The 15,921-nt window shown below is 55.2% G+C and overlaps 1 protein-coding gene across 1 annotated transcript; it reads right to left on the bottom strand.

The window, feature by feature from the left end:
• Positions 1–1,125: 1,125 nt before the first annotated feature.
• KPTN (kaptin, actin binding protein) lies at positions 1,126–12,497 on the bottom strand. The gene is made up of 12 exons (XM_012446606.2): positions 12,275–12,497; positions 11,839–11,921; positions 11,633–11,717; positions 11,499–11,553; positions 9,376–9,451; positions 9,175–9,248; positions 8,742–8,851; positions 8,372–8,449; positions 6,593–6,668; positions 5,414–5,549; positions 5,141–5,323; positions 1,126–4,496 (listed from the first exon to the last, which is right to left on the bottom strand). The coding sequence occupies exons 1-12, from the start codon at positions 12,495–12,497 to the stop codon at positions 4,395–4,397; spliced, it is 1,281 nt and encodes a 426-aa protein (XP_012302029.2). The 3' UTR covers positions 1,126–4,394.
• Positions 12,498–15,921: the final 3,424 nt, after the last annotated feature.

The following is a 15,921-nucleotide window of genomic DNA, read 5'->3' as shown; positions in this document are numbered from 1 at the left end:
GAGTTTGCAGGGCTCCAGGAACGGGGGAAGCCCACTCTGTGGGGGGCGGGGGGCGGGGGGGTCTTCCTCCAGGTCTCCCCTGCCAGGGGCGGAGACAAAGGTGTGTGGGAGGAGGGTGCACTGGTTCCCAGGGAGAGCCAGAGAAGAGGAAAGAGAGAGAGAGACTGAGATACCCAGAGACAGAGATGGAGATGAGGGGGAAAGAGAGAGACCAGAGACAGACACGCGGACGTGGGAAGAGACAGAGACACGGAGAAAGCCGAGACAGAGACACAGGGAAGCCGAGACAGGGGAGAGGCAGAGACACAGAGACAGAGGAACAGAGATGGCGCAAGAGGAAAGCAGAGGGGAACCCAGGACTCAGAGACTGAGCCCCGGAGAGACTCAGAACAGACTCCAGCACGGAGATACAGAGGGAGACAGGAGTGACACGCTGAGAGACAGGGACTCCCAGAGGCCGCTAGACTCTGCTAGACAGAGATCCCTGAGAGATGTGGAGAGACAGAAAGATGAGACCGAGACACAGGAAGGCGGGGGCGGAGGTGGAGAGCGCGGGGGGAGGGGGGAGGTGCCCCAGACGGGGTGGGGGCGGGGTGTTCTCGCCCCCCCAGGATCCAGGCGCCCCCCTCTTCCCAGCCGCCTGAGAACCAGAAGGGCTGAAGGTGTTGGGGTGGCTGGTGGCACTCCCACCCCACAGAAGGTACCCGTGCCGGGCCAGGCAGCCCCCCACCTCCATAAACCAGCCCAGGGAAACCAGCTCCCGGCTTCCCGAACCGCCCCCACTCCGCGCCTGGGGTAACCCAGTCCTTTTCCCACGCCCCCACCTCCCCACCAATGGGGTCTCTTACCTGCAGCTACAGCCTGGAGCAGGTCCCCCCAGCGCCCGGCTGGCAGTGGTGGGCGACTCCGCCCGAAGGAGAGAGAGAGATTGAGAGAGAGAAAAGCCGGAGACTGAGAGGGAGAGCCCGGAGGAGGGGAGGGAGAGGGGATAGAGGGAGGAGAGGAGGAGAGGGGAGGGACACGGGGGAGGGGGAGTCGGAGAGGGAGCGAGGGAGGAGGGAGGGGGAGGAGCCGGAGAGAGGGGGAGGAGGCGGAGGCGGGCAGAGGGGAGGCCGCGCGGGAGGCGGGGGAGGCCCGGGGAGGGGCCTGGGGAGCAGGGCGGGAGGAGCAGGGAGCCCGAGCCTCCTCCCCAGCCTCCAGGTTCAGCACCAGAGGCAGGGGACAGCAGCGGAGGGCGCGCCTGTGTGTTTCAGAAGCAGCCCCCGCCCCCCAACACACACACACACACACACACACACACACGCACGCACAAGTCTCCCAGCCATACAAGGGCCAACAGCTACAAATAGTTACAGACTCACAGAACTAGGGGGAGGGCAAGAATGTTTTAGCCGGAGCCAGATCCAAATTCACATACTGTGCCTGCACAGCCTCACAAAGGAGGCCGGAAACAACCGCAAAGACACCCATTAATAATCGTAACAGCCGCTGCCATGCATACAGGCGGCCCTGACCACGTGCCTGGCATCGCCATCACATTTTTATTATTATTTGAGACAGGGTCTCACTGTCACCCAGGCTGGTCTCCAGCTCCTGGGGTCAAGCAGTCCTTCCACCTCGGCCTCCCAAAGCACCAGGATTGCAGGTGAGAGCCACCGTACCTGGCATGTTCTAACGTTTTTTATACATTCAAGACACATGTTAACACAATCAACCCTTACACCAACCTTGTGAGGTAAATACAATTATGAGCCCCATTCACGACACGGAAACCAAGGCACGAGGTGGTAAATATGGCTCCAGATTCTACACCCGTAACTGCTGCACCGTACAATTCCTCAGGCTGAGGATGCGGCAAGTCAAGAAGTGACCTGCGGGCCGGGCGTGGTGGCTCATGCCTGTGATCCCAGGACTTTGGGAGGCCAAGGCAGGCTGATCACTTGAGATCAGGAGTTCAAGACCAGCCAGGCCAAATGGCAAAACTCCATCTCTACTAAAAATATGCAAATTAGCTGGGCGTGGTGGCGCACGCCTGTAATCCCTGCTACTTGGGAGGCTCAGGCAGGAGAATTGCTTGAACCCAGGAGGTGGAGGATGCAGTGAGCTGAGATCATGCCACGGCACTCCAGCCTGGGCAACAGAGCAAGACTCCATCTCAAAAAAAAAAAAAAAAAAAAAAAAGTGAACTGCAAAGAACCAGGCAGGTGTCCTGGGCTCCCAGAGACACAAACTCACCCGCCCTGCCATGGATCCACAGGCGAGCACACACCTCTCCAGGGCACACCATCACTACACACACCCCATCCCACTCCCCCAGGACAGGAGGTGATGGAGTGTGAGCTAGTGTGATCTGGTGTGAGGGCTCCTTCTCTGCAGGCAGGCAGTGGGAGGGAGGGGACCCTGCTCCTGCCACCAGTCCTGCCCACTGCCAGTCCTGGCTGGACACCATCAGGCCTGCTGCCAGGGGAGGGAGAGGAGCCGGCTCCCTGCAACTTCCCACGCCTGGGCCTGGCTTCTGGAAGTGAGGGTGAACACAGGGGGCCAGCAGTTGCTGAGCTCCTCACTCCTGTAAACGCTCGGTAGAGAATTGGTGGCTGGACCTTCCCTGTCAGTGTCGGTGGTGAGACTTCAGGGTGGACCTCCATAGCAGGAGGCAGACAGATGGCCAGGATGACTACGTGACTGCCTCTCCCGTGAACCCCCCAGGAAACAGGTGTCCCGCCCAACCCCTGCCCCCAGCCTGGATACGGCCCAGGAATGATCATCCCCCAACCCTGCTGACCCAGATTCTATTCCTGGCCTGCAGTGGAGGGAGGGCAAGACTTCCATCATTCCTGCTCTCCACTGGTCCTACAGACACAGGCCTCCGATTCCTTCTGGTAATACAGAAAGGAACACAGGAGGCTGGGTGCGGTGGCTCACACCTGTCATCCCAGCACTTTGGGAGGCCGAGGCGAGTGGATCACCAGAGGTCAGGAGTTTGAGACCAGCTTGGCCAACATGGAAACCCCGTTTCTAGTAAAAATACGAAAAAAATTAGCCAGGTGTGGTGGTGCACGCTTGTAATCCCAGCTACTCAGGAGAATCACTTGAACCAGGAAGCGGAGGTTGCAGTCAGCCAAGATTGCGCCCACAAGAGTGAGACTCCATCACACACACACACACACACACACAACCACAGGCAAGGGAGCTTCTACCACCACAGGCTGGGAAAATCAGGCTTGTCTCCCACTCCCTGGTTCCCCAACCCTGCCTCCCCAGGGCTTTTTAGATTAGGTCTAACCTTAGCCCTTTCCAGCATAGTCTAGCCTGTGTCTTCTCCCTGGGTCTTGCCTCAGTGCTCCCCACCAGGGACTAAACTCACTTTCCGCTGGGGTTTCACCCAGGGCCCCTGCACAGGGTCTAGCCATAGCAATTTTTTGTTGGGGTTCAACCTGAATATTATTCATAGGGAAGTCTAGCATCAGATCCTCCACTGCAAACGGACCACTGCTTTCCCACAGCAGCCCTTTCTAGCGGCAAGTTTTCCTCTGAACACTCAAGTTCCTTGCCTTTCCACTGGGATCTACCCTCGGATCTAGATCTTTCCACAGGGGTCTCATTTCAGCCCTCTGCATTTGGGGTCTCCCATCAATTCACTAGCTGGGGTCTAACCTCAGCTCTTTCCCTTCCATTCTACGGTCTGTTCCACAGGGGTTTAACGTCAGCCTTTCCGCTAAGGTGTCAGCTCACTTCTTTTTTATTTGTTTTTTTGAGACAGAGTTTTACTCTTCTTGCCCAGGCTGGAGTGCAATGGCGCGATCTCTGCTCACCACAAACTCTGCCTCCCGGTTCAAGCGATTCTCTCACCTCGGCCTCCTGAGTAGCTGGGATTACAGGCACGCACCACCACACCTGGCTAAGTTTGCATTTTTAGTAGAGACGGGGTTTCTCCATGTTGGTCAGGCTGGTCTCATTTCTTTCTCTTCAGGTCTACTCTGGGGTCTAACCTCCGACCTGTGTCTGGGTCTAGCCTTAGATTCCCTGTCCCCCAAATCCCTCTCCCTCAATTCCTCTCGGTGAATCCAGCAGCCAACACAGAGCCAGGCATACAGCAGGTGCTCACCAATGCTTGCTGCACCAAAGAATCAAGACAACTGGGAAAGCAGTGTTCTTCTGGGCGTATAACCATCAAGTGGCCAGTTCTCGAGAGTGGACAGGGTGGGACGGGATCATCCCCACTTTCAATTAGGGACATTGAGGCACAGAGAAAGAAGTGGGTTAGCTGGGGTCCCAGGGTACAAATTCACCACCCTGAGGAGAGCATCCAGTCTTTCAGGACACCCCCCAGCAGCGGCTGGAGGTGGGTATGCCGTGAGTCACCCCGGGTGTGGGAAGAGCGGGTGAGTGGGTGCTTAAGAGCCTGTGTCCTCCAACCCCTGTAGCCAACGTCTCCTCTGCTCCACTTGATGTCGAAGCCGGGTCAAGACCAGCTCCGAGGCCTGGAGCAGGCTGTGCTGTGGGGAACAAGAGAAGGAGGGGGATAGAGCTGAGGAAGAGGTGTAGGTTAGACCATGGGATGCAGGTTAGACCATGGCAGGATCGTCTGGAGTGAAGCAACTCCAAAAGCCAGGAGCTCAGCCCAGGTGGGAGGACAGAGGGCAGACTGCAGTGTGTGGGAGGGGAAGGGGCCTGTGATCGGGGTCAAGGCTAGACCACAGGGCAGTGGCCTTAAGCAGTTGTCTAGCAGGAGGGACAAAGTCTAGACCCAAACGTAAGGAAGTGAGGTTAGAATTTGATGGGAGGAATATAAAAATTAGCCGGATATGGTGGCGGTGCCTGTCATCCCAGCTACTCGGGAGGCTGAGGCAGGAGAATCGCTTCAACCCGGGAGGCAGAGGTTGCAGTGAGCCAAGATCACGCCACTGCACTCCAGCCGAGGCGACAGAGCAAGACTCCATCTCAAAAAATAATAATAAATAAAAATAAAAATCAATCAATTTCCTTCACCAGGCAGTGCCCCCAGCCCTGCTGCTGTGAGCGCTCACAGCTGCCCCTGTCCCCCGGGAGTTGTCCTGAACTGCCTTCCAGAACCGAGCTTGCACCTGCTGCCCGGAACTGCAGCGGTTGACTCCCCTCCAGCCCTGAGAGCCGGGGTTACCTGCAGGATGTGCACGCCCTTCAGGGAGACTACAGCCAGCTCCTGCAGCCCATCCCCGGTCAGGTCCAGGTGAGCCATGGCCAGCAGGGGACTGGAGAAGCTCCGCTGCCACAGCAGGCGGAACCCACGCTGGGCCCCGGGGAGCCCCGACTCCGGCCCCTGGTACTTATAACACAGCAGTTCCTGCAGGGGTGAAGAGTCGGGGTCACACAGGTCGAAGGGGGGACAGTAGTGGGAGGCCCGTGGGTGGGGACTCCAACCGTCCTGTCCCACCTGTCCATAGGTGGCCACCAGGACTTCTGGCTGCCCATCCAAATCCATGTCGGTGACCAGGCCACAGAGGACGCTGTCAAACTGGTCACTGCCGGGCAGGAGAAGCTGGTCTTCCAGGCCCCGGTTCAGCAGGTCCCTGAGGGTTCCAAATGCAGCAGAGAGACTGGGGTCAGCCTGCAGTGCCTGCCACCCTTGGCGGATGCTGAGCTGGTACCGGTCCTGTTTCCCTTCCAGGTCTCAGGAAGCCAAGGCACCATCATCTCAGATTTGGACATGTTCACAGACCCAGCAAGGGCTCAACCTGTCACTCAAGCCGTTCGCCTCCGGACCATCTCACTCCCAAATGGAAAGCCGCAGTGTCCCACTGGGGACTCAGATGCACGCATCCTCAATCTAGACACCCATGCTGCCTTCATGGAGCCCGAAGATGGCTTGGCCCTGGCTTGGACACCTTCCCCACCCCTACACGGGTGCCAGAGCTGGACAAAGTCGCTTCCAAGCGCTGACTGGGAAATGTTCCCATGTCATCAATTCATGACTCGCAACCCACCGTGGTGGGAGTATTTACACTTTGGACACTCAGGTAAATGTTTCACACCTGGGCTTTTCCCGTGCTGAGCCAGTGATTAAACATTTGCCAGCACACCCACTATATCCCCTCCAGCAGGCGAGGTCGTCTCTGCTCCCATCCTCCCGCCTCAATGTATTCCCAAGTCTACACTTCAGTATTCACAGCCCCGCCCCTGGGTCACAAGTATCTTTTTTTTGAGACAGAATCTCACTCCGTTGCCCCAGCTGGACTGCAATGGCGTGATCTTGGCTCACTGCAACCTCTGCCTCCCAGGTTCAAGTGATTCTTCTGCCTCAGCCTCCCAAGTAGCTGGGATTACAGGTGCCCGCAAACCATGTCCAGCTAATTTCTGTATTTTTCATTGAGACAGGGTTTTACCATGTTGGTCAGGCTAGTCTCAAACTCCTGACCTCAGGTGATCCGCCCGCCTCAGCCTCCCAAAGTGCTGGGATTACAGGCGTGAGCCACTGCACCTGGTCCACAAGTGTCTTTACTTGTCCAGCTCTGACTAAACCACCCAATGGAACTTACTGTGGAGAATGATGAGGTTAGACCACAGTGGAAAGAAACAAGGTTAGATCACACCCATGGGTCTCAGGCCTCCTCACCGGTACACCACGGCTGGCTCCAACATGCTGGCCACGAGCACACTGTACTCATCTTGTGGAGGCCTGTCCTTGGTCTCTAGAGAAGAAACATGAATGGTAATCCCAGCACTTTGGGAGGCCGAGGTGGGTGGATCAGCTGAGGTAAGGAGTTCGAGACCAGCCTGGTCCACATGATGAAACCCCGCCTCTACTAAATATACAAAAATTAGTCCCGCGTGGTGGTGGGTGCCTGTAATGCCAGCTACTCTGAAGGACGATGCCAGGAGAATCGCTTGAGTCAGGAGGCAGAGGAGGCAGTGAGCCGAGACTGCACCACTGCACTCCAGCCTGGGCAACAAGAGCGAAACTTTTGTCTCAAAAAAAAAAAAAGAAACTTGCCATGTATGTTTACAGCAACCCAATTCACAACTGCAAAGGTGTGGAACTAAGCTAAGTGGCCATCGATGAATGAGTGAAAAAAGAAAATGTGGCATATATACACCCTGGAGTACTACTCAGGCCATAAAAAGGCTCAGAGGGAGGAAGGTGGGAGAGGGTGTGGGATAAAAAGTACACATTAGGTACAACGCACACTACTCAGGTGATGGGTGCACTAAAATCTCAGAATGCACCACTGTATAATCCATCCATGCAACCAAAACTGCTTGTGCCCCCAAAGTGATTGAAATTTTAAAAATCTTTTTTTTTTTTTATATGGAGTCTGAGCTCTGTCACCCAGGCTGGAGTGCAGTGGCGTGATCTTGGCTCACAGCAACCTCTGCCTCCTGGGTTCAAGTTATTCTCCTGCCTCAGCCTCCTGAGTAGCTGAGACTACAGGTGCCCATCACCATGCTTGGCTAAATTTTTTTTAGTAGAGACAGGGTTTCACCATGTTGGCCAGGCTGGGCTCAAACTCCTGACCTCAGGTGATCCGCTCCCTTTGGCCTCCCAAAGTGTTGGGATTACAGGTGCCCGCCACCATACCCAGCTACTTTTTGTATTTTTAGTAGAGATGGGGTTTCACCATCTTGGCCAGGCTGGTCTTGAACTCCTGACCTCGTGATCCATGTGCCTTGGCTTCCCAAAGTGCTAGGATTACAGGCATGAGCCACCGTACTCAGCCTAATTTTTGTATTTTTAGTAGAGACGGGGTGTCGTCATGTTGGCTAGATTGGTCTTGAACTCCCGACCTCAGGTGATCCACCCTCCTCAGCCTCCCAAAGTACTGGGATTACAGGCGTGAGCCACAGTGCTCAGACAAACATTTTTTTAAAAAGCAAAATGCCAGTCAGGGACAGACCCCAATAAAGGAGCAGGAATGATCCACATGTTGGGGAAAAGGCTACACTCTGAGTGGTGGGGCAGCAGTGAGGCCAGGAGCATAGCCCGGGGCTAGACTGCAGCAAGAGACAGGGTGAAGGGGCCACAGAGCCGGAGTAAGTCCCGAGGTGAGACGTGTAGATCAGGGCACACAAGGAGAGGTGGACGCTCAGCCCCAGGCTACTGGGCTAAGGTTACGCCAAAATAAGAACCACTGTGAACCCTACCAGAAAAGACAGGGCTTAGCCTCATGTTAAAACATGAGGCTAAGTTAAATTCACAAGAGAGGGGATGGGAGGGAAGAGGCGCTCTGTAGCTCAAGGTCTGGAGTCGGGGATGCACGAAGGAGGGACTGGGGCCTGGACACTTTGGGAGAGAGTGCAAATTTGGGTGGGAGGAGCCAAGCAGGCAGCTTAGCCTCCTCCCCTCACCCCCCTCTACCCACAGCTGTCTCCCCATCCCCTCAAACCCAGAGCTCACCCTTGGGGGCCGAGAGGCTGAACACGATCACTCGGGAGATGGGGCCGTCCTGCAGGACCGACCACGTCTGCAGAACCTCTGCGTGGAGAGCAAGGACTCAGGGCCCCAGCCCCACCATGGTCCCGCTCCCTCCTCAAACTCCTGCCCTTCCTCCCCCACCTTTCAGCCTCAACCTAGCCCCGTCCCGAAGCCCCACCCTCATCCGTCAACCCTTCCCCCTACCCCACCCAGCTCCAGTCCTCAACCCCACCCTGGCCCCGGCCCCAGCCCTCAACCCCACCCTGGCCCCGCCCCCAGCCCTCAACCCCACCCCTGGCCCCGCCCCCAGCCCTCAACCCCACCCCTGGCCCCGCCCCACCGCGGCCTTCACCTCGACTCCGCTGGTCGACGTGGGCGACACGGACATAACCACTCTGACAGCCCAGAGCTGAGAGGCGTCGGGATGTGCGGGGGAGGTTGTGGACATCTAGCCAGAGGACGCTGGCGGGCAGGTGGATGGACAGGCCCGAGGGCCATTGCTGGGACCCGACCCGCCCCTCTGCCTCCCCAGGGGCAGCCGCCCCTCCCTGTACCCCTGGGACCCTGCTGCTTGATTCCTCCTGGATAATCCCCACCACCCGAGGGCTGAGTTCACGTCTCGTTTTCTCTGGGGTCACCCCTGCTGATTAGTTTCTCTGAAATCATGCCATGGCCTGATTTTCCTGAGCTCTTCCCCAGGGCCCGATTTCTCTAAGGTCCCACTGCCTGATTTCTCTGAGGTCCCTGTCCCGGTCCCCAGTGGCCTCTTTTGGGGCCTCTCCTACCTACTGGTCAGGTTCGTCAGCTCTGGGAAGAGGTTTTCCACGGGCTGTTCCTCAAACTGATGCAGACCCTCGTTCTGGGGGAACCAAGACCCACCGCACCCCAGGTTAAGCCAGCCGTCTGCTTGACACATGCACCTACCCGGTGCCAGCCCACAGTGACCCCCCCAACAGGGCTCTGCCCAGCACGCCTCCCCACCTTACCTCCTTGTAGAGATGAACGGCCAGGTCGTTCCCACTCAAGAGAAACACGGTCTCCAGTTGATCCCCAACCTGGACTCTGAAAGCAGAGAAATCTAGAACCCTCAAGGTAGTAGAATCCATGTGGTCTGAGAACCAGAACTCTCCTCTTGCAGAAACCTGTTGAGAACCCTAACATTCTGGGATCCAGACACTAGACCCAGGATTAGAATCTCAGGGCTCAAGCTCCTGACTATCCTCTCTCCCTGAAATGCAGAACTGTAGAAAGTAGCCCTCATAAAATCTCAGAATCAGGGAACTGTACAACCTCTCAATCTCAGAATTGCAGGAACGTGGCTTGCTAGAACCTCCCCCTCCTACCTTCACTCTGTGGATTCAGGAGTGGAATGTGGAACTCGCCAAAGAACTGCAGAACCTCAGAAAGCTAGGACCTCTTTAATCTGAGACCCTAGTATTCTAGAAGTGCTGTTTTCTGTCTCCTTAGAAATACTAGCACTTGCCGGGCACGGTGTCTCACACCTGTAATCCCAGCACTTTGGGAGGCCGAGGTGGGCAGATCACAAGGTCAGGAGTTCAAGACCAGCCTGACCAACATGGTGAAACCCCATCTCTACTAAAAATACAAAATTAGCTGGGCATGGTGGCACATGGCTGTAATCCCAGCTACTCAGGAGGCTGAGGCAGGAGAATCACTTGAACCTGGGAGGCGGAGGTTGCAGTGAGCCGAGATCACACCACTGTGCTCCAGCCTGGGCAACAGGGCAAGACTCTGTCTCAAAAAAAGAAAAAAGAAATACTAGAACTTCTAGAATTTGCCAACACAGATTTCAGATTCATGGAATGATAGAATATCCAAGTCCCAGCCAGGAGAACATTAGTGCAATTAGAATCTTCAGTTTCAGGAACTCTCATCTTTTACACCAGAACTTGGCCAACCATGACCTGCAGACCAAATGCAACCCACCATCTGTTTACGTAAATAAAGTTTTATTGGAACACAGTCACATCCATTCACTTACACATTGTCAATAGCTGCTTTCTGGCTACAATGGCAAAGTGAGTAGTTGTAACAAGGCTGGCTCTGAAAGCCTAATATTTCCTATCTTGACCTCTACCAAAAAAAGTTTGCCAATCCCTGTTCTAGACCATCCATGTTCTGGAATGGAATCTGGAGCTCTCCAACGGAACCCACACACTGGAGTTCTAGGACCTTTGTATTCTAGATGGTCTATCTTCTATCTCCTTGAAATATGAGAATGTTGGGACTTATCATTACAGAGCCTCAGAAGATTCTGGCTTCTGTCATATGGTAGAACATTCAAATCTTAGAATCTTAGGGCTTACGACTCTAGAAAACTTAGCATCTCTGATCTTGGAATGTCAGATCTAGAACGTTAGAATCTGGGAATTCTAGATGTGCAGAATACAGGTGCTCAATCAACTCTCTCAGATTATCTCGTTCAGGAATGGCAGGGCGGTGGCCCCTCGGTCATCTGGTCCATGGTCACCTTAAAAGCATGATGCTCTTGAAAACAAAAGTAGAATCTGATTGTCTGTGGGCAAATTCGTGGTCTCCAGTTAGCTACAGCTTTCCAACCTCAGCTGCGTGTGCGTGTGTGTGCGTGCTCCCTGTCATATTACAATTGAGGCTTACCACTCTCTCACGTGACCTCTCTCATCCCCAAAGGCATTTAGTTCTTCCTTTTTGAGACAGAGTCTCGCTCTTGTCACCAAGGCTATAGTGCAATGGTGTGATCTTGGCTCACCGCAATCTCCACCTCCCAGGTTCAAGTGATTCTCCTGCCTCAGCCTCCCGAAGAGCTGGGATTACAGGCGCCTGCCACCATGCCCAGCTAATTTTTGTATTTTTAGTAGAGAAGGGGTTTCGCCATGTTGGCCAGGCTGGTCTCGAACTCCTGACCTCAAGTGATCTGCCCGCCTTGGCCTCCCAAAGTGCTGGGAATTATAGGCGTGAGCCACCGGGCTGGGCTGGTATTTTAGTACAACCACCTTATTTTCCAGAAAAGGAAACAGACCACAGGGGTCTGTAAGTAAGAAAGGGGTTCCAGAAGCCAGGGTTCCTACATTTACAGTGGGGTGGGCATGGATGCTCAGGGGACACTCACTCTGCGTGGCACAGCTGGAATGGAGTGAACTGGAGCTCCAGATTCAGGCAGCTCTCTGTAGAAGGAGCAGAGGCAGGTGAGTATGGGGGACCTGCTGGGGACCCTCTCCCTCCTCCTGTCCACGCCACACTCACGGGCAATGGAGTCCAGGTTGTATTCAGAGCCGGGCTCGTAGTCGCAGTAAATGTTCAGGAAGGGGCTGCCCTTGTCCCCTGAATCCTGGGGGAGGACACTGGGTTCAGGGGAGGGCAGAGGTGGCAGGAGCGGTCCAAGGCAGTTCAGTGGGGCTCTCCATGCATGTACAGAGGAAGGTGAGGGGAGGTGGAGGGGTTCTGCATACCTTGATGAACGTGATCCCCACAACCAGACCCCGCTTGGGGGGTGACTTGTTGAAGGTGTCGATGGAGACAATCTCCGCGTCCACTGGGAGGGGAGAGTTCTAAGTTCAGTGTCAGGCAGAGTCAAGACTTGGCTCTCCCCAAACACGGTGAGCTCTGGCCACCGCAATGATTGTGCCCTCTGGTCTGAGTGAGTCTTGACCACCATCACCTGACCTCTGTTCCCTGGGTACCAGGGATCCTGATCTGTAAGTCTGAAGAATCCTGAAACCCTAGGCACTTCCAGGCCCCAACTATGCCTGCCCCCTGATCCCAGTGACCCCCTTGAACCACCCCGATCCCATTCTCCCAGCACGGTGACCCGGCTCAGATAGAGCCTCGGAAGCCTTCTCAACACCACGTTCCAGGACACCCCGCCAGCACCATAGCGCCACCCACCGGGGATGTAGTTGAACTGCAGCTCCTTGGCCACTGGCCGGATGTTCTGTCGGAGGTCTTGGTAGCGGAAGCCGAGCACCTTGCCTTTAAGGGTGGCGGCCAGCAGCTCCCCGCGCCCGCCCGCACCGCCCGCCAGCCCATACACATTGCTCTGCGACGAGAAGCGCGTGAAGCTGTCCTCGCGCAGCGGACAAGGCCCCGCGGCCACGGCCGCCTCCCCCATCACGCCCCACAGCCACACACCCTCTCCGCAGCCCTCGACGCGACCCGCACTACCCAACCTACGACTCTCGAAGCGACCCGAACAGCCGGGTGGCCGGCCGTCGCGCAGACTGATGACGTACGGAAGCCACCGGCATTGCCCTCTCCCAAGATGGCGGCCAGATCGCCTGCCCGGTCCTCCCGGGCGACTTTGCCCCACTGCGCCTGCGCGTTCTTCTCCTTTCCATTTCTGGACCAAGTGGCTGCCCTAAGGAGCCTGTGACCAGAGATGGGAGGTGGTGGCCACGGCCTCTTGCTGTATGCTGAGTGGAAGGTCAAATCATCATCATCATAAAGTGCCAGGAACTACTATAAACGTATTCCGTCTAATAATTTATCAAAAATTCTCAAGCGGGTGGAGGTAGGTACTCTTAAATCCATTTCACAGATGAAGGAACTGAAGCACAGAGGGGTAAAGTAACTTACCTAAGATCACACAGCTAGTAACAAGCGGTCAGTACTGGAACCCAAAGAAGGTACCCCATAGTTCACTTTTTTTTTTTTGAGACAGTCTTGCTCTGTCACTCAGGCTGGAGTGAAGTGGCGCGATCTCGGCTAACTGCAGCTTCCACCTCACGGGTTCAAGTGATTCTCCTGCCTCAGCCTTCTGAGTAGCTGGGATTACAGGCGCCACCACACCTGTCTAATTTTTGTATTTTTAGTAGAGACGGGGTTTCGCCATGTTGCCCAGGCTGGTCTCGAACTCCTGACCTTAGGTGATTCACCCGCCTCGGCCTCCCAAAATGTAGGGATTACAAGCATGAGCCACCGTGCTGGGCCCATAGTTCACAATCTTAACAATATCATCTTGAAAATAATGAATAAATTATTCTTGCCACCAAGGAAAAATGATCCAGCTATAATAACCAACTCCTTTATGGAACACTTACTTGGTGACAGTCATGTTGGCTCTGATAATCTGATTCCTCACAACTGTTCTGCAAGGGCCTAATGCTATCCTCCCTACCGGTTCGCTTATTCCGCATTCGCTGAGCTTTGACTATGCACCCGGACGTCTTATCTGCCTCACTAATCTTAGCAAGAAAGAAACCTCTACAAAGAGGCTTATTATCCTAGTTTACAGAGGCTGAAATGGAAGCTCAGAAAGAGTAAGTCCACTGACTGATAGGCTAGTAAGTGGTGGGGACAGGATGTAAACCAGGTATTTCTGACTCCAGGGCCTTCAGGGGTTCCTGTCTGTGCTTGTCTCTAGAAGGCCATGAAGGTTTGGGTACTCTGTGCACATCTGTGTATCACTTCCAGAAGACACGGGTTGGCCAGCTGTCCTGGGCACCTCCAGCACATGCAGACTGCAAGCTCCATGAAGGCAGCTGCTGGTCTCCCTTGGTCATGGCCAGATTCCTCGCACCTGGACCACCAGGCCTGACACAAAGCAGGCATTCAGTAAACGTGTCAAAAATCACAAATTATGTCAGCTGAGCACGTAAGAGATGGCAAATGGAAAGCTCTCAAAGGCAGACTGGATATGGGAGGTGGCAAGAAGGAATGTGTGATGATTCCGGGTTTCTGGATGTGGGGAGTAGAAGCTCCTGGAGGGCAGGTCTGGGAATGTCGTCAGTGTGCTGTCTTCCCAGGGCCTGATATGCAGCAGGTGCTTAGTGAATACTCGCTGAAGGAGTGGCACGTGGGACTAGGACCACTTCAGAGGTGCGTTTCCTTCAGGCTTCTTCCCTCCCTAGCAACCTACAAGCACATGTTGAGTGAATGAATAAATGAAATTACGGGTTAGGAAGGGTTCATCCTGTTCAGAGGTTTCCAGCCCTAGCTGCACACCTGAACTGCTGATGAAGCTTTATAAAAACAAACAAAAGCAGGCCGGGCCTGGGGGCTCACGCCTGTGACCCCAGCACTTTGGAAGGCTGAGGTGGGCAGATCACCATAGGTCAGGAGTTTGAGAACGGCTTGGCCAACATGGCGAAACCCTGTCTCTACTAAAAATACAAAAATTAGCTGGGCATGGTGGCGTATGCCTGTAATCCCAGCTACTTGGGAGGCTGAGGAGGAGAATCGCTTGAATCTGGGAGGCGGAGGTTGCAGTGAGCCGAGATCACGCCACTGGACTCCAACCTGGGCGACTAGAGCAAGAGTCTGTCTCAAAAAACAAAAAACAAAAAACTCCAATCAAGAGTAGGGAACCTCAGTCAAACCACAATGTAACAGAGTGCGGCCACAGTCTGGATACTTTTATTTTTGCACCATCATCCTAATTTTTGTATTTTTAGCAGAGACAGGCTGCTCCTGAATGTCTGACCTCAAGTGATCTGCCTGCCTTGGCCTCCCAAAGTGCTGGAATGACGGGCATGAGCCACCATACCCAGCCCTAAGCCTGCATACTTTTAATGACTTTAAAGCACAGCCAGGGCTCAGAATCACTGATTTAGGTCATGGATGGCAGACACAGATTCTCACGCTATCCTACAGCCACTGCCCACGATGGGGGAGACATGGTAATCAATCTGAGGTCTCAGGAGTCTTTGCTACCACCATCAGTGGACTGGAGCTGTGGAAGGAGCCGCAGGGGACAGAGGAACAGGGCGGGTGTCAGGGAATTTGAACCTCGCCTGCGCTTCTCTGGGTTCACTGGGCTGGAGCACCTTTCCCAGGAGCCCACCCTGGTTTCTTAGGCAGCCCCTCCTCTGTGCAATTACTGCCCCTGTTTACTTCATGATATTTTCCCATCATGCCTGGAGGGCACTGAGCGTCCTCCAGCCCATCACCTCCACAGTGAGGGGCCCCGAGCAGGGCAAGGTAAAGCACGTGCGTACCAGGCGGGTCCCCTAACACGCACATCGTGGAGTGTGGTGGAGGCGGCTGGTTCCTGCCCACCTTCCCTGGGCAACGACTCCTGCTATCTCCTCCCCCACTCCCCAGACCCACTCGAGCCTCAGACTCTGCCCACCAAAGCCGCTTCCTCCCCCGTCCTGTGACAGATGGAACAACTGTCACCGGGGCGTTAAGCCTTCCTGCCAGGGAAATGTGGACATGGGGGATTTGGCGGGCTCCCGCCCATCTCATCCACAGCAGTCATGAGCACCGTCACACTCGGCTCTGCCACTGGCTCTGAGGGGGGGATCACCACTGTCCATCCCAGTTAAGAGCAAACCACGACCCCCAGACCCCAAGAATCCAGAGAAAATTAAATCAAGATGGGTGATCTGGGACTCCCAAGCCAGAGCTCCTCCCCAGGCCCACCATCCTTGGGTCTCCCCGACCTAGAAGCTGACCCAGCCCACGCATGTTTCAAGGATGCATGCCCCCCACCTACCAAGAGCTCGCCCAGAACCTGGGGAGACCAGGAGTGTGAGGAGGACGGGAAACCAGCCCAGGGGGCAAAGTGGGTAGCAGAGGTGAGGAGGAAGAGAGAC

This window comes from Aotus nancymaae, unplaced genomic scaffold (assembly GCF_030222135.1).
Source record: "Aotus nancymaae isolate 86718 unplaced genomic scaffold, 86718_ANA_hifiasm-v0.15.2.pri h1tg000028l, whole genome shotgun sequence".
In the NCBI taxonomy this organism is placed as follows: Eukaryota; Metazoa; Chordata; class Mammalia; order Primates; family Aotidae; genus Aotus; species Aotus nancymaae.
This window is presented reverse-complemented; position numbering and strand designations above follow the sequence as displayed.

Bases quoted from the DNA above. Each gene is read 5' to 3' on its own strand.
- KPTN (XM_012446606.2), bottom strand. From the start codon at position 12,497: ATGGGGGAGGCGGCCGTGGCCGCGGGGCCTTGTCCGCTGCGCGAGGAC. The intron at 9,249-9,375 runs GTAAGGTGGGGA...TGGTTCCCCCAG, and splicing joins CCGTTCATCTCTACAAGGAG to AACGAGGGTCTGCATCAGTT. The intron at 4,497-5,140 runs GTAACCCCGGCT...TGTTCCCCACAG, and splicing joins AGGGCGTGCACATCCTGCAG to CACAGCCTGCTCCAGGCCTC.